Source organism: Mus caroli, chromosome 10 (genome assembly GCF_900094665.2).
Source record: "Mus caroli chromosome 10, CAROLI_EIJ_v1.1, whole genome shotgun sequence".
NCBI classification, from domain to species: domain Eukaryota; kingdom Metazoa; phylum Chordata; class Mammalia; order Rodentia; family Muridae; genus Mus; species Mus caroli.
Window position 1 is genome coordinate 94,009,575 of NC_034579.1, and position 18,451 is coordinate 94,028,025.

Below are 18,451 nucleotides of genomic sequence, written 5' to 3' on the forward strand. Positions count from 1 at the left end.
TCTGATGTGGCATTGTGCATTGTCCAGAAGGGTAATTATTAATAATAATGTATACTATGTTTCAAAAACAGATACGGAACTTTGAAAATTTTTCTATGAAGAAGGTACATTTGAGAACAGATATTTTTAATTTTATTACATTATGCATACATGCATTGCTATATCCTACTGGACTCTATAAATATGTATTCTTTTTAATGTTGTTAATGTATTTTTCTTGAGATAGGGCTCATGTAGCCAGGTTGGCTTCCAACTCACTCCACTATTTTTACTGAGAATAACCTTAAACTTCTGATTCTGCCCCTCGCCCCCCAAGTGCTGGGATTGCAGGTGTGTGCCCTCATATTTAGTTCTAGGCAGTGCAGGGCACAGAACCCAGGGACCAGTAAATATGAACTCTGTCAACTAAGCTACATCTCTAGTTCCCATAAGTTCAATTAGAGATACCTTCACCTTCACAATGCCTCCGTATTCAACGTTGAGATGCTACCACCAAAAGAAAGAGGGGATAAACCTGGGAGTTTAATATTGACCAAATATAGGTTAAGACTATATAGAAAGCCTTTTTTTCTGACCACTATGCCCTCACTCTTAGGGGAAAAACAGTGCAGCAATATATAAAATATATTTTAGAGGAAGCTATACGGCAGGAGCTCATAAATATCTACCTGTGATGACAAATAATAAAAGTGAAACCCTAGCAGGCTTCAAAGTTTACTTAAATAGACTCATGAGCTGCTAGCTATTATTTATCAAAGACAACCATGCTGTGGTGCCTTTGCTACTATGCTAAAATGGAAAAAGACTACAGATTTCTCGGGAGCTTGTGGCCTAGCACATAGCAGTGAGCAATTCTCAGGATGGAAAGTGAGGAACACTACTGGAGGTTGTTCTCTGATAGTCTTAAGTGCAGACCTACACTCCAAAACACACACACACACACTCCAACATCACACATATACACACACACACACATGCACGCAATAGAAGTGTAATTCTCAGGGTGGAAAGTGAGGAACACTACTGGAGGTTGTTCTCTGATAGTCTAAAGTGTGGACCTACACTCCAACACACACACACACACACACACACACACACACACACACACACACACACACACAGAGGCACGCAATAGAAGTGTCCGTACTTGCATTTTTGGTTTATAGGAGATAATATAAAACTCAGAGTTACTCTGAAACTGACATTTTAGGGTTATTTGATCATTTAAATGTGATTACAGAGAACACAACCTACTGGGTAATGACAAAAATATAAATTACATAAAATTTTTAAGACTACTGGCAATGTTACAGGTCAATTACATACGGCAGAACAATAAAGGCAAATTCCAAATGTTATCTTAATTAAGAAGCACTTAAAATAAATAGAGTTATTTGATCAAGTTCCATAACTATAATAAGAGACGGTGGGTAGATATGTACCTATGGAATTATCTGGTCCTTTTGACTTAGTATATGAGAGAAAGGCAGCTAGGAAAAACACAGATGATAAGAGTTCGGCTCTTCCTACAACACCTGTGACCTGGAAAGAGAAAGACAGGACATTCATTTTAATGCAGTGTCTTGAAAACCTACTAAGTATAGTAATAGGAAGGGAGTACCTTCACAGAAGTGGGGAAAGGAGGGAGGGTACAGGGGGTTTCCAGAGGAGAAACCGGGAAAGGGGATAACATTGAAATGTAAATAAAGAAAATATCTGGGGGTTAGAAAGATGGCCCTGGCAGTGAAGAGCAGTGACTACTCTTCCGAAGGTCCTGAGTTCAAATCCCAGCAACCACATGATGGCTCACAACTATCCATAATTAGATCTGACACCCTCTTCTGGTGTGTCTGAAGACAGCAACAGTGTATTCACATATAATAATAAATAAATTTAAAAAAAATTTTTAAAATCCAATAAAATAAAATGAAATAAAATTAAATGAAATATTTAACCATTGCAATCTTGGACCAAAAACATAAGCTTCCTTTGTGTTAATAAAGTAAAATCAATCAATCAATTTTTACCTTAAAATTTTTAAGAAAAAAGAAAATGCAAATAAATTGTTTCCAAAACAGAAACAAGTTGGAAACTGAAAGACAGATGAGGAGGCCACAGCTGACCTCCACTAAAAACGCATCCTTTCCTTGGAAACAGCTCACTATAATTATCTGAAATAGTAAGACAAATTTTATCTTACTGATTTATGAATAAATGGTGTATGCTTGTGCATAAATCTAAATCTAAAACCTATATCTCTAAAGGATAGATTTCTGGTGTTTGTTGTTGTTGTTATTGTTGTTTTTTTAAAGGATATGAGCGCCCTCATGTGGTGGGCCTAGGTATCATTTATTTTAACTTTGCAAAAGATTAGGTTTTGTGTATTGTTTAACATCTTTCATATTATCATAAAATCTTATATAGTTAAAATACAGCATGTTCTTTAAAAATTTAAGTATCCCTGCATTATTTTCTTAAAATGAGTGGTTTTTTTGAAACTTGAAGCCATAAATTTGCTAATCTGCAAACCAAAGAAGAAATTTCAAAAGCTTTTAATTAGAAGAACACAGAATTCCAAAAGCTTGCCTTTTAAAGCAATGGAATGCAATGTCCAAGTTAAAGCAATTTATCTCTTTTAGATATGAATGGCAAAGCTGGGCTGGGCACCACATAGTTCCAGCATGGCCAGAGAGATAAAATCATCTACAAACTCAAACACTGTTTTGTTTAGGAAGAAGAGCTTACAAGAAAGCAATGAAAGAAAGTATTCTTACTTCTTCCCTGGAGAGGCATCTTAGTGTGTCAATGTATCTAAGAAAAATTAGTTTGTACATATCATAGGAACAACTACATTCATTTGAATTTTTCATTAATAACATAAAAATAATATATCTACCTATATATACAAACAAATGTGTGTATATACATGCAATCTATATATGATTTCTCCCTGTGTATGCTTGTCAGCATATGTGTGCGCAGGAGTGTGTGTGTGGTTGGTTGGAAGTTTCCTTCCATTGCTCTCCACTTTCCTTCTTTTTTAAAGATTTATTTTTATTTTATATATACAAGTGCTCACATGTATTAAGTGTGCATGCCTAGTGCTTGAAGAGGCCAAAGCAGGGTGCTACATCTTCTGGAACTGGATTTCTGAATGTTTAAGCTACCATGTGGCTAAGAACTAAACCTGGGTCTTCTGCAAAAGCAACAACTGCCCTTAAACACTGGACCATCTTTCCAGTCCATTTACATTGCTTTTTGAAGAAAAGTCCTCTCCATAAACCCCAAACTTAGGCATCGTCTAGATCAGGCCAGGGATCCTCGTGACTCTACCTCACACTGTGGATTCCATGCGTCAGGCTGTTCACATGGCTGTTAGGGATACAAGCTCAACTGTGCATGCTTGTGGTAATCACTTTACCTACACATACACTCTTGAACAACACTATGCTTCAAACATTAAATTTAAAATGTTTACATGCTAGGTAAGCTGGGCTTTGTGCATGGGAGAGTAAGACTGTACTGAACTAGGCATATTTCCTGCTTAAGATGTAAAAGTGCTTGTGCAGCCGTACTTACTGCCTCTGTATGGATTGGGTGCACTGCGAAGAGCAGAGCCGCAATCATGCTGCTCCTCTTATCCAGAAAGAGTCTGCAGACCTTAAGGAAGATCACGCTGACGACAGCGTGGAACACTGTGTTCAGGAGGTGGTAAGACATGGGTTTCAGCTCACTGAGGAGATAATTTAAGCGAAATGTCAACACCGTTAAGGGCCTGTATGACTTGTGGCTTCTCTCCTGAAAGGAAAAACAAACAACCACGGATTATTAAAATATCTTCCATCTTCTGGCTAGTCATCAGTTTATTAAGATAATGATCAAAGAGTTACACAAATAACACATTGTGTTCACTCATCCCCAGAAGGACTGAGGCATGAAAAGCCTCTAGACTGGGTGTATGGGGACATTTACGACATGCTTCTCACTCATAGATGATGGCTGAGATTCAGACTGTGGAGTAGTACACATTACGTCTCAAAGCATTTTACTCCAAAGTGACCTGACAGGCAGTGCAGATAAATACCTCAAGGAATCATTCGGTCTTATAGCCAGGGGAATATTTCACCATCTAAAAGTTGTAGTTTATTTCACATAGCTAATGAAGGACAGATCTAACATCAGAGTCCAGTGTATACAGTTCCCAGAGACAAGGGTTTAACCTTAAGTAAGTTAACACTGACCTTCAAAATGATTCTAAGTGAACACTTTCTTACTGGAGAGGAATAGGCAGTATGTACTCAACTTTAATCTACTTATATTGAGTTTACCATGCTTCAATGGTTAAATTAAGACAATTCTGTTGCCTGACTCAAAGCAAAGAAAAATGGCAGAGACTTTTGTTAACACCTGTTGGCCTCCCTACACATACATATTTTATCCTTACACAAAGATATTATTTTTAAAAAGTTAAGTCACGGCACATGCCCAATGAAATGAATCCTGCTTTTAAGATAAGGGAGTTACAGGACACAGACATATTCACAGCTGCATTTGTTTTTAGTAGGAAAGTAATTATTTTTTTTTAAACACCTGAAAAATAAAATCTGGAAACTGATTTTTTTTTAAAGCCCTCAATATTTGTATTCCCTATAGTGAATGGTCAAGAATCTTCTTGAGGTTTGTGTTGGATATCAGGGAGATAGCAGAATTTAATAGCTAACTAGTTAGTTATTTATTAAATATCTATCTAATATACTGATTTAAGTGATACCTGTGATTTCAGTTTTATATAAAATTGTCATTATTTACCTCAGACATAGGAGTTCCCCAGAAGTCATTCTGAAATAAAGTTTTTAAAGGTGTAGATGGATGCAGGTCTTTATTATCCAGTATTGCTGAAACATCATCAAAAACAAACCCACAGAACAGGCTGTTCCAGTAGCAGGCAGCAACCACACTGACTATTAAAGTCACTTCTTTGAAGTTAATATCAGCCATCTTCCCTTCAAGCATCGATCACCCTCAAACTGAAAAAACATGCAAGATAAAAATGAAATAACCAACATTTTCCTCCAAATAATTACAACGTTAGTGTTACAATGCATTTAGAATAAAGACCATACATTAACACTCCCAGAGAAATTAAATGCCACACGCTTTTACAGGAGAATTCACCAATTAACTCCATATTTCTAAGGCAAATATTTCTTTTATACCACTTAATCTTTGTCCCTCTGTCTCTAGCTAACTGAACAGTGTAAGTCCCATCGGCTGTCACCGGTTAGGCTCACTGGGAAGCAGACACACAGTACATTTCATGGGAGAACCTCTCAACTGAGTATGAGATTTCCAAGACTAATAGAACTTTTATTTCAGTATTTTATATATTTAAAAATCAACTTAAGCCAGACTTTCTGTAGTTTTGTTTAGTTTTGTTGAAAGCTTTGTAGTCAAGAGCACCAAGATTAGGTGTATTACCTAATCCTAATATCTCTTACTATCAAATTTATTCCCTTGAAAAACCAATTTGTCTCTTTGTTTATATGAGTTTGTGACCTGGATTGAAATCATTTCTTTGGCCCACTGCACTGAAAGCTTTTAGCTTAGAATTTAAGTGTCATAAATGACAATCCTTCTCGGAGTAAGAATATAACATGGGAGGCAGAGGCACTGCTTTAGAAAATACTGAGCTAGGGAATCGTGCAGTGAAGAAAGAACTCTACTAACTGGAAAAGACAGAAAAGGAAAATCAGATACACAACAAAGCGAAAATTATTTAAAACAAAACTTAAACCAAATCGGCCATTATCTGTTCTGGGTAGTGTCACTAGGTCACAGTTATTATATTAGCACTTGTAAAATGCATATTACTAAATAGTTCCTAACGACTGTTACTATCCACATACCAAATCTTTGTCTATGATGTTTAGACAGCAAGTGACTTTAAAAGTGTGACGGTTTTACCAGAGGAATCACCTGGGCAGGTCCAACACAACAGCAAAGCCCTTAAGAGTGAAAGAGATAAGCAGACAAACCAAAGGCCTGACGGAAGATTTCTCTATAAGCCCAAAGTGACAGCAGCCCTTGCTGGTCACTTGGAAAAGGCAAATAAGTAAATTGAATTTAGAATCTTTCTCAGCACATCTAAAACAACTACTGACACTGTGGTTGTATACAGATAGAATCATTTTGCGGAATCATTTTGCACTTTTGATTCAAATTGGTAAGAAGTAAGTTTAGCTGAGTCAGCTACGTCTGTGGCACTTTGTTAAAGTCCTGATAGGCACTAATGTATCATTCAGTTTTGAGATCTGAGTTTATCTGCAGGACTTCTGACTGTTTTCAGAAAGAAATGAGAAATAAAGTTATAGTTAGCAATAAAATAGCTCACACGGGTATAGATTTAAAACCCAATGTATAGCTCAAAGGATATACTTAAACTATATATATATGTGATACATAACATGTGAAAGCATGAACTTTCTTTGGTAACCATTAAATGCCATTCAGTTAAAGAGAACTTAAAATTCAGAACAACAAAGCACAGGGTCACAGCTGCACCCTCTTGGAAATAGTTTTCAAGTTAAAAATATTATTTAAAGCTTCATCTTGACTCAGGGAGCGACTTCCCACCTCTGAAGGTTATGGAGTTGTGTGATCCTGTTAACTCACACACCCCAAAAGCTGATGGTGTTGCTAATTAAAGGATGAATTCAACTAGCATTTTCTTCAGTTCTCGCCAAATTGGACAACAGAATATGAGGCATCTTTATTATGGGGTGGATATAAGTGCGTAAGTATAAGGAACTGCAAAGGCAACAGCAAACACTGGAAGCTTGCAAACCGAAAGGCTCAGTAAGTTAACCCGTGCGTCACTAGAAAGTGAGTTCTAGGCTGGAAGAGAAGCTGGAACATATTGTTCCTAGCACCCTCAGAACAGCAATCAGAACAGGGAGTCTCAAGATCTTAGGAAACAGGACTAGGAACAGAAACCCCTCTCCCCTCCGACTCCTAGTTAATGACTGGAATTTTCTTTTTGAGAATATAAAACCCAGGGTCACTTACATAGGCTACACAGCAATGGGCAACGATTAGTATTGTAAATGAGGGCTAGATAAGTTTGTCTACATTATTTGTGCTAAGACCTTCTAGCTCTCTTCTCTATTAAGGCAGATATTTTTCTCCAGTTTTACACCACTGGAAACGGGGAAGATTCTAAAGGTTTACAAAATTAAAACAGGCTTCACACTCCAAACGGGGGGTGGGGGGGACAGTCAACAGTGGTACATTTTAGAATAAACACCCAACAAAGCAAGGAGGAGCAGTGACTTAAATTTCTACGAGACAGTGAGCTCCAAAATAAAATTCTTCATCTAGAAAACCAAATTATGTGCATGGAAAAGCAGAAGTTTTAAAGTTCAATTTAAAGATGTTTATAACTAACAGCCAAATTAGGGCAATGCTAAATAGTGTATACTAGTAAACAAATAGGGAAATTGGAGAACTGAATCCAGCATGTGGTAGTCAAATTTCTATGAAAACACCTGAAGGGAAGAGGGCTTAGTTTAGCTTATGGCTTTAGAAGGTTGAGGGAATTCGTATCTGGAGTCACTGCTGTGACTGTGCCATGGGAGGACAGCTTGGCAATGTGGCATCAGGAAGAACGTTGCTAGGCTGAAGCCAGGGAAGACTAGAGAAGAGACTAAGGCTGGATACAGGGGCAAGTTATGGCCTTCACATGCCTGCTGCTGGAGACCCACAACCTACCAGGCCCCACCCAACAAGTTTTACTACCTCTTAAGAGTCCACTTAACTATGAACACATGGCTTATGTTAAACAATTCATGATCCAATTACTTCTGAAAAGCTGTTCTTCTGAACACTAAACTTGGGACCAAGTATTCAACACATGAAGCTTTGGGGAACTTGTCACATCAAAGTTACAATACAATGTAAAGCAGTGACAAAGGAAATACCCAGAATGACAACACAGCATGTCACAAAGTTTCTCAGCGATGACCCCAAGATGATATAATACCCAGTGCATGTAAACGGAAGAGTCTGGGTCATGTAAGCTGTACATGGACTCATGTGCATGCATGTGTGCGTGTGTGTGTGTGTGTGTGTGTGTGTGTGTGTGCGTGTCTTGCTTTCCTTTTTCCTGACTTACAAGCTGTAAGTCAGGAAAGCAATTCATGCATCCATTATGAGGTAGATTTAAAAAACAAGTGTTGCTGGGCATGGTGGCGCACGCCTTTAATCCCAGCACTTGGGAAGCAGAGGCAGGCGAATTTCTGAGTTCGAGGCCACGAGGCCAGCCTGGTCTACAGAGTGCGTTCCAGGGCTACACAGAGAAACCCTGTCTTGAAAAACCAAAAAAAAAAAAAAAAAAAACCAAAAAAAAACCCCCCCAAAACAAAACAAAACAAACAAACAAAAAAACCCAAGTGTTACATAAGGTTGGAAACCTTTCTCATTATAAAGTCTTAGGCTTCAGATCTGCTAAGACCATCTACTTATAAAGAAATGTGTTTTTTGATTAAAGGTTTTAAATAATTACACATTTAATTAATAGAAGATAATCTGACATATTGGAAATTGACATGCTAGTTTCATAATTATAACTTAGAATATCTGCGATAATGTGCAATATAAAATATTAAGTTCACTAATTTATATACAAATTATAGAAACCCTTGAGTTGCTAGTTCTGAGTTTAATTTACTAGCTTTATGGAAGTTAGTGAACTTGTCATACAATATATGACATTGCAATCAACAGAATACATTCTGAATAGTAGACCTCTAAGATTAAACAGCCTAATGTATTAGCTATTATAGTCTATGTAAATACATTCTAGAATGATCATACAATGACAATGGCTTAATGATACACCTTTACGAATAAATTCTCATCATTAAGTGACATGTAATTACACTGCAAATATTTGGCTTAAATTAGGCATCTCATTTAAATACTTATTAAAGATGAATACATCCAAATTATAAATATAGTTTTAAATGAAACCATTTAACCAAGGATTTTCTTTTTATGGGTGCTTTTTTATTAACTTTGTTGTCTTCCAGTTTCGTGTATATAACATTTTAATTGCTCAGACCTTCAGTCTCTCTCCCTTTCAGCCTTCTTAGCTCTTCCTCCTCCCTACAAATCCTGTTCACACATTTGTCCTTTTCTTTTAAAGAAGAACAAACATAGATTTATTCAGAACAAGTGGAAAAGAACTATGAAGATAGGGAAGGCTCCAAGGAAGAAATAACATGTAAAAAAATGTAATTAAAAATGTAAACTAAATTAAAAGTGATCTTTTATAATACACAAAGTAAGATTTTTAGGTTCTAAATGTTAAAGACTACAGAACACAAAGTGTTACTTTAGTAAAGTCAGATAGACCCATGGCATCTATCTAGTTAGGTATGATTATAAGAATTACTGTACTGCAAGAGGGGGAGGAAGGACTGAAGGAGCCAAGGGATCAGACACCACAAGAAATCCTACAGAATCAACTAACCTGGGCCCAGAGGGGTTCACAGAGCCTGAACTGTCAACCAGACAGCTGCATGAGAGGGACCTAAGCCCTCTGCACACATGCAACAGTTGTGCAGCTGGGTCTTCATGTGGGACTAACAGTGGGAGCAGGGACTGTCTCTGACTACACTGCCTGCCTTGGAATCCCTTTCCCCTAACTGGGCCGCCTTGTCTGCCTCAACAGAAGATGTGCCTAGTCTTACTGCAATTTGATATGCCAAGGCTGGTTGATACCCAAGGGACGGGGGCCTCTCCTTTTCCAAGGAGAAGGGATGGAAGCATGGGGATGTGAGGTGAGAGGGAGGGACTAGGAGGAGAGGCAGGGTGTAAAGTAAATAAATACCAATAAAAAAGTTTACAGGACTTTTAAGCTACAGAAGCTCAATTCAGTCAGTATAATGCTCAGTTCTGATGTTATCATTAAAACTCTGAACTTGATTTAACTTTGAGAGCTGTCCTCTAACCTAGACATAAGATCACTAAAAATGAGATATGATCTGTCCTCCATCATGGGTAAGTAGTATCTCATGTTCTTATTATACACACAGACACACATGTTGTTTTGTTCTTATCACTGATGTCAAGGTAGAATAAAGAGACAAGAACAATAAGCTGTTATACTCAGCTCTCACTTGACTACTATATTCAGACTCTCATGGATGTTTGTGGGTTGTCTGGAGAATAAAAACCCATATCAAGGCAGGGAATGTTGTTCAGTGGTAGTGTTTGGCTAACATATAGTATGTTGCATGTTTGTAAGTTTACGTGCACACTTGCATGCGCATGTGTATGTATGAATTTGTTCCTGTACATTAAAGATCTTATTATATGTGTAGCCCAGTCTATTTAACTCGAGACCTTTCTGAGCCTCCTGTCTGGGATTATAGTCATGTACCATTATGTTTATCTTTCCGTCGTCCCTTAAAGATTCCCCAAAAATGTATATCACAAAAGGGAGAATTAGTCCTAGTACAGATCGTGAGTGCAGTTCTGGCGTTGTTGAAGGTTTCCCCCAGTGTAGATTTGGAGAAAAGTACCTACACAGTACTCTCTCCTCACTAGAAGATTCATTGTGGGTAAAGGCATATTTATACATGTATGCAGTATAAGCCAACTTGTCTGTTTACAAAAAAAATTATCTCAGCATATATGCACACAAAATCCAACTATCATCAAATGTCATCAAAGACCTATACTTCAAAATTATACTAAGTGCTTCTTCTTCTTCTTCTTCTTTTTTTTTTTTTTTGCTTTTTCAAGACAGGGTTTCTCTGTATAGCCCTGGCTGTCCTGGTACTCACTTTGTAGACCAGACTGGCCTCGAATTCACAAATCTGCTTGCCTCTGCCTCCCGAGTGCTGGGGTTAAAGGCCTGCGCCACCACCTAGGCTTACTAAGTGCTTCTTGGGTTAACAATCTAATGATACACTTTCGGAAAGACAAAGCTATGACTCAGGGGGCTCTTTAATTAAGGGAAGTCCATCCTGTGCTGTTTCCTGGGAAAACAACAGTCATTTAGACCTTCTCTATAACTTCCCCTATTTATTATTACCTTTTAGTGTATAGAACGTTTGAATGGGAAGTCTGTATTCAGGCTGAATCAGACTTATCCGTCTAGCCTCCTCATGCTAAAGAGAAGCAAGTATCTGCTTGCTAAGCATACATTCCTTTACCTGAACATGAAGGTCCTTTGAAAAATAAAATCTTGAAAAACACCTTTACTCTAAACCTCAGTTAATACATTTCTTATGGTCATGCAACATTTTAAACATTAGAGCAGTATGATTCTCAGGAAATCAGCAAAAGACAGGTAATGAATTTAAGTCCATTGGTACAGAGAACAGAGGTAACAATTACAAAAGGCAAGGCTTTGTCACAAAGTGATTTGGGTTAGATAAAGCTCTTCATACAAGCCAAGTTAGCTAGAACACAGGTCCAGGCAAGTGCTCCTGCAACAAGGCTATTTATAGAACTGTCACATACAAACTAGCTCTTGGAAAAATCTGAAAAATGGAGAAATTCTGATGAAAAATTATCTTAGCCATTTGAAAATTATATAGCAACCTGCAGAACCAGAACTTCAGTTAAATGCCCTGACTCACAGGTAAGTACAATATAAAAACCTGGGTCATAATATAACTTGTTTCCTGCAGTATTCTTATACCAAGAAAGGTGTATTAGCTCAAAAATACTGTTAAGATAAGCTACAGAATGGAGTTTAATAAAGATTATACTTAAGTTGTGACTTTCACTGAGATATACAATCCTAGCTTCATCAGTTACTAATAAATGACTTTGAACTCCTCCCTTCTGAAGAGAATACAATTTATTACTTGAAGATATTACAAACATGAAGAGAAACAGGGGTGGAGAGACCAATACAAATGACACAAAAATAGTAAATGAGTAATAGAAAATAGGTATTAAAATCACACAAAAAAATCAAGATATTGTGATTAAAAACAGCAAATTCTTGAGGTAGTATACTAGTGAACATATTACATGTGTTTAATAAATACTATTTTCATTTCTTAGTACTACTGACAAAATGAACAGGAAAAATAATTCAAACTCTTGAGTAAATGAAGCCATAAAATTAAAATGTGCAAAACACAAGTAAAGCTTAGTATTAACGTTTAAAACAGAAAGTGGGAAGTGCAACTATCTCACGCATTTCACAAACATTAGCTTGTAGAACGAATGAACGTGTTCATCACATTAAATAAGAAAACAGCGTTTAACCTCTCCGAGCTTCAATCTCTTAGATGGACAATGAGGATAATACTGCTGTATCTCCACCAAGAATAATTTCAAAACTAAACAGTATTCGGAAATAAAGCAAACACTGCAATCAGGCCTACAAATCTGATGAACGTCTTTAAAATTTGTTTCAAATACCATTTTTTTTTGCGCTATTTGTTTTTCTCAACCGCAGAAATCTTTTCAAAAGAAAAATGTAACTGTCTACATTTTTCTTTTAATTACTTAATATCTATTATGTATGATATGTATAAGTACCTTATATATCTATCCACGTATACATACATACATACATAGGAGACACACTCTTTCAAATAGAAGCTTACAGCTCCTAAAGTTACCTGCTGGTGTAGAATAGCTGTGCATTTGGCAACAGCTCCCTGAGTAAGGAGGTAAACATCCGAGAAGAGAAGGAGAGGCACTTTTCCCCAAGAACTCCCTTGGTACCCAGCAAATGACAGCAAAATGCCATCATTTGGCATGGCCCTCCTCCCTCCCTCCAGCCTGGCTTAAAAGCCTTGGGCACACTAAGGCTCCTCTTTCCTTGGCCTTCTCTCCACTCTTATTAACCTAATAAGCAGTACAATCCGCAAGCTGCTGCAGGAAGCTGCCCCATCCTGACGCTCCTTCTTCACTCAACCAGAGCGTGAACTCAGGGGGTGCGGTGGGGGTGGGGGCGCTCCACTTTCCCAGACACCAAGGAGGCTGGAAACTTTTATTGACTCCCCTCTTAGGGAAGCCACTAACTGGGAGCCCCTCGCACCTACCTGAGTAGCCGGAGGACTCTTTCCCAAACCTCAGCAAGATCCGCCAGCCCCAAGCTAGCACTTCCCTAAAAACGCAAAGGTTCCCTGAGCTACTCCCGGCTGTGGGTTGACCCGCCCCGACCTCACCTGAGGGCGGCTCCGCCAGGAGACGGTTCAGGAAAGCTTCTGGGATGGTGGACCGGAGAAGGACACCGCAGAAAACACAGTCATAGCCCGCCACGCTCGGACTCCGGGGCGGCCGCACCTTAGCAGCCGCTCCTCCCGCCTCCCGAGCCTTCCCCCAGCTCTTCCAGGGCGGCCGCAGCCTCCCGCATTGCACGCCGGGAACGCGCCGCTCTTCCCAAAAACTTCCAATCCCAGGATGCACAGCCGCGACGCCGAACTGCACTCTGGGACGTAGAGTCCTCATCTCACGGCTCTCCCTCATCCACAGTAAGGAGGGCTTGGAGGGGAAATAGAGCCGTAAAGCTTTTCCCAGGGTCGTGAAATGTAGTCTTCCCAGGTATCCCGGGGCCTAGTTCCGGTCTTGGCAGGCTGGGCGGGGAATGGTGTCGCCTAGCAGCCGGCGCCGCTTCGGCACTGTCGGGAAGAGTTGGCGGGAGCAGCCTGAGTGCGCGAGGACCGCTCTGGGAAGCGAGAGGCCGGGGCAGTGGCCGAACCCGGAGGTGGTCGCTGTAGAAGAGTGACTGCTCCTGGTGGCAGGTCTTGGTTTCGGTGGGTGGATCCTCGTGAGCAGGAGCCGCTTAGTGTCGTTCACAGGATCGTAATCCCGAGGGACAGGGTGCAGCCCTACCTACCCAGACCTTCTGTCGCTCCTGTCTGCAGTGTTGTCTCGGCCTCCTTGATTAAGCTTGATTCCGCAAACACTTCATTTAGCTCAGTCTTTTTATCTACTTTAAAAATCCTCTCGTCCCCTTTCTCAGAAGGTTTTCAAAAACTTCCAAACATCTGGGGAGTTGGTACCATCATTGATGGTAGGGGACTTGGAAAAGGGGCTTCGGGGTTTTAGCTCTAAATTCGTCTTAGCAAGAAAATAACAATTTAGCGTGTACATTATCGTATAGCCTGTGTCAGGGGAACTAATTCTCGTCGAGGCTGTTTGCCTCTGCATCTGTTTTGCGGTTCAGGAGCCATAGCTCTTAGCCAGCACCTAGAGAGTTAAGTTAGACCGCTAATGAGCATGTAAACACTGCAAGGCCATTTTCCTTGAAAATGCTAAAATCCACCTGCTTCTTTGTAGAGGCTGAGAGACAGTGAAAGAATTCAAGATGCCACCTAATATAAAGTGGAAAGAATTAATCAAAGTTGATCCAGATGACCTGCCACGCCAAGAAGAGTTGGCAGATAAATTATTGATATCTTTATCCAAGGTACTTAATAAATGATTTGTACACAGAGCCTGATGTACAATGTCATGAATTGAAATTGCTTCTTGAAATCATTGAATAACTGGAAGAATGCTTGTATTTAATGTGCAGGGTATGAAATAGTCCATTTTTTGTGTGTTTGTTTCCTTAGGTGGAAGTAAATGAACTAAAAAATGAAGATCAAGAAAACATGATACATCTATTCAGAATTACCCAGTCTCTAATGAAGGTTTGTAGGAAAGAGTATGTAGGAAAAGAAATATTATTTTAGGAGAAACAATAAAGAGTCATAAAGAATCATATGGTCAAATAAAATACAAAATCTCTCCCCTATAAGCTATACATGAAATAAGAGGATTCTAGATTCTTCATAAATAAATGCTGAGAAAGAATATGTATTTATTCTTTACATTAAGGTAAAAGCATATAGAAAATTTGTAGGCTGTAGACAAAAATATTTGGGGCCAGTAATTTGGGAAATACTGTCCAAGGGTTTGAGAGTATATTTTGGTTATCAGCATTTTAGAAGGGAATAAAGGTTTTTAAATCATACTTGGTACAGAAATGTGCTTATGAAGGCAACATTAAATGCGTTGTATAGATGGAAGGGATGAGAGCTGATTAGTTCCAATTATAAGAAGGAATTACTACATTTATTAATAATAACAATTGGGATAGTAAAAAAGATATTGAAAACACTTTAAATAATGGTTATAAAGTTTAATGGAAAAATCAGATATAATTCAAAGTCTTGCCATTCTGGAATTTCTAGCCTTTAGTATTTATTCAACAACTATTTACTGACTGTCTCTGTGTGTTAGTCATCGTACATACTACAGACTGAGATAGCAAATTCCACACAGTTTCCATTCCCACTGTTTACATTACAGTGTAAATAATACAGATTCTTCCCCTCTCGTTTTAATATTCAGATGAAAGCCCAGGAAGTAGAGCTAGCTTTGGAAGAAGTCGAAAAGGCTGGAGAAGAACAAGCAAAATTTGGTAAATGTCTTGGGAAAAAAACACTGTGGTTCTATTATTTATTAGATAGTACAAAATCTATCCTATTCTATAACATATGTATTCAATTTATACTGAAAGATGCTACATCCTTGTGCAGTTCCAGGGACTGGTCTGAGTGCTGTGGTAGGGTGTGAAGAAAAGAAAACACACAGACACTTAGAACAGTTGTATTCAGTTGGACCAGGCTCTCTGATGGAGCAACTGCCACACCCCAGAAGCTCAGTGTCTGTATTATATCCACTTGACCTGACCAGTGGAGTTGTTGCATAGCTGAACATAAAGTCTGGTGATTGCATACAGATAAACAAGAAGACGGGGTTTCTGCTGTTGAATAGGGAGGCAGATTTATCAAAACTCAGTAGGAGTAGTCTCTGTAAGGGAGCCATAAACATTAGGGGGACATTTTCTGCACACCCTGTCAACATCCACAGTCAGACAAGGAGGGAAGGCTTTGCCGTTTGCCACAGGCCTGAGACATTGGAGTTCCTGACGTGGCTTTGCCCATGTCAGTAGTACACACTGACTCAGGACTCATGCACTCAAGCCTTCCTCTGCTCTCTACATGAGGCATTTCTAGAATGCATATTTTATGCATTTCGTATATAATAATTACTTTCCTGTATCTGTTAAGGATGGAATCTTTAACAGAGAACAGTACTATTCTATTAAAGTTTACTTAAAATCTGATTACAGGAAACTTAACCAATTAAAACATTTGTGTTTTTTTTTTTAATAGAAAATCAATTAAAGACAAAAGTAATGAAACTGGAAAATGAACTGGAGGTATATATATATCCTTTTATATTTCCTTGTTTTTGAATTTTCTTGTAGTTGTTATTAATTGCATTATTTTAAATTATTTTCAAATCCTCCCAGGTTGGAAAATACAAGATTTTGTGCTCATGCGTTCATTCATTACACAGAATGTGCTTTTGTGACTTGAGTTCTAAGAATTATGCATCCAGTGAAGTAAAAACGGTTCTCTTCTGAATGGGGCTGTCAGTCTGGAGAAGCATATAGAAAGCTTGGTAGCAGCTGAGGGGAAGGGTGTGGGAAGTAACCACACCGAGATTCTGAGAAGCTGAGAGGGGATGCAGTACGAAAGGATCAGCCTTTGAAAGGAGGAACCAGGAAAAGGAGAGGTCCACAAGGTTTTATGCTTGTGAGTTTAGTTCTTAGAAGCGGGAGACAGGGATGAGATCACTTGTAAGGTTTAGCCATGGGAGACTGTGAGACTAAGATAACCTTTGAGACATCGTAGACAAAGGGCTGAAGACTGAGGGCTATGGGCTCAGATGGGAGTTCTAGTCCTCATTATTCCGTACACATGGATAAGTTATTTCACATTTTCGGCTAGATTTCAAGCTCCCAGGAAGCTGTCAGGCACTTTTAATAAATACTTTTGTAGTAAACGATGTGTGAAGTTGAGCTGATCCGGTGTTGTATTTAGGCAGACAGCTGGTAAAGAGTAGAAGACTCTGGCAGTTGAAGGTTTGGTGAGAATGTGTTTAAAGTATTGGTGATGAAATCCTAGCTACATGGGGACGATGTCAACACTGGAGTTGGGACAGGGGAAGTGTGGAGTCAGGGAGCAGGAACAGTGAAGCATGTGTTAGGCCCATTGTGTTTATCAAAGGGAAAGTCCCAGAGAAGAGCTGAGGAAAATGCTTCTATGGGCGGAGTCTGTTAGGACTGGCGGGACGTAGTAAATCAAGAAACACATCGTTTCTAACTTGTCCTTTAAAGCTACTTAAAAATAAATGGAGAGAGAGTCATGTGGTTATAGCAGTTGCTCAGGCTGATTTGTGATAGAAGACTGAGCTGCCACATGCCTGGGTCCTAAGGACTTACAAGCCTGCACAGGAAAGTGGTGGTTTGCTGGTGCATATTGGAGTGTTTAGGACAGGGACATATCTTGTAAAGTCAAAATGGGTGAAGATGTGGAGGAGCCCTCAGAGACTGTTGTCACCTTTTCTTGATCTTGAAAGGACAAACAACTCCCAAAGGAATGAGCGCTCTTAAAGAACCTAACTGTAGTTTTGTAAGGAAATAAGGAAAGGTTGAGTTAAGAACAAATGCTCAGGATGTAAAATCAGTGTTTTGGAAGATGCTTTAAGAGAGCAGAGTGGTGAGCCGGGCATAGTGGCGCATGCCTTTAATCTCAGCACTCGGGAGGCAGAGGCAGGTGGAGTTCTGAGTTCGAGGCCAGCCTGCCAGCCTGGTCTACAAAGTGAGTTCCAGGACAGCCAGAGCTATACAGAGAGACCCTGTCTCAAAAAACCAAAAAAAAAAAAAAAAAAAAAAAAAAAAAAAAAAAAAAAAAAAAAAAAAAAAACCCAAAGAGAGAGAGAGAGAGAGAGCAGAGTGGGGAGCTTCATGAAGCAGAGAAGACTGAAAAGCACCTGAGTAAGAGGACGTAGCAGAAATGTGTGGGGAGTGTTCCCCGTGAGGCAAGCTTAGGGGCCTAGTGGCTCAGTGGTTTGCACCATGGTCCAGTTGTCAGGAGTGTGAAGTAAAATAAATCGAAATGTCTGCTAAGTTTTAAAGTGGTTCTGTCTTGGCTTGCTTGTAGAGTAGTACTAGACAGACACGGTGTGTGCAGTTACATTTGTTAAAGCTGAACATTCAGGTCTTCCGTTGCACTGGACACAAGTCAAGTGTGCACATGGCTCAGAACGAGCAAGGACAGACATGACTAAGAGTGTTTCTTCTAGACTAGAGTGATGTCTGATCCAACCAGCCTGCCGTGTCAGGAAAGGGCAGACAGAGAAAGAGGACCAAGCTGCTTTCAGTTTCGTTCACAACCTTTACAGTTTCTAAGCCTTCGCATTTTATCCCTAAGCTTAGTGACTAACAGCACCTGCAGTCTGTTCTTCATGGTTCTTTTGGTGGTCAAGGGAAGCTCGTGGGTTGCTGACTTACAAATTAAAGCCTAAATAAGTTCAGGGTTTTTTTTAGTTATATTTTTATTATATAAAGCGATTTTAA

At 39.2% G+C, this 18,451-nt stretch overlaps 2 protein-coding genes across 2 annotated transcripts in view; one reads left to right on the plus strand and one right to left on the minus strand.

The window, feature by feature from the left end:
* The window catches only part of Tmtc3 (transmembrane O-mannosyltransferase targeting cadherins 3), a 43,126-nt gene extending 29,740 nt beyond the window's left edge, over positions 1-13,386 (minus strand). Inside the window, exons 1-4 of the mRNA XM_021174046.2 lie at positions 13,200-13,386; positions 4,810-5,027; positions 3,580-3,798; positions 1,443-1,542 (exon numbers count right to left, since the gene is read on the minus strand). Of these exons, the coding sequence (XP_021029705.1) occupies positions 1,443-1,542; positions 3,580-3,798; positions 4,810-5,013 (523 nt within the window). The 5' untranslated portion in view covers positions 5,014-5,027; positions 13,200-13,386. The remainder of the gene's footprint in view (positions 1-1,442; positions 1,543-3,579; positions 3,799-4,809; positions 5,028-13,199) is intronic.
* Positions 13,387-13,618: 232 nt separating this feature from the next.
* The window catches only part of Cep290 (centrosomal protein 290), an 82,740-nt gene continuing 77,907 nt past the window's right edge, over positions 13,619-18,451 (plus strand). Inside the window, exons 1-5 of the mRNA XM_021173991.2 lie at positions 13,619-13,787; positions 14,314-14,443; positions 14,592-14,669; positions 15,373-15,442; positions 16,200-16,246. Of these exons, the coding sequence (XP_021029650.1) occupies positions 14,342-14,443; positions 14,592-14,669; positions 15,373-15,442; positions 16,200-16,246 (297 nt within the window). The 5' untranslated portion in view covers positions 13,619-13,787; positions 14,314-14,341. The remainder of the gene's footprint in view (positions 13,788-14,313; positions 14,444-14,591; positions 14,670-15,372; positions 15,443-16,199; positions 16,247-18,451) is intronic.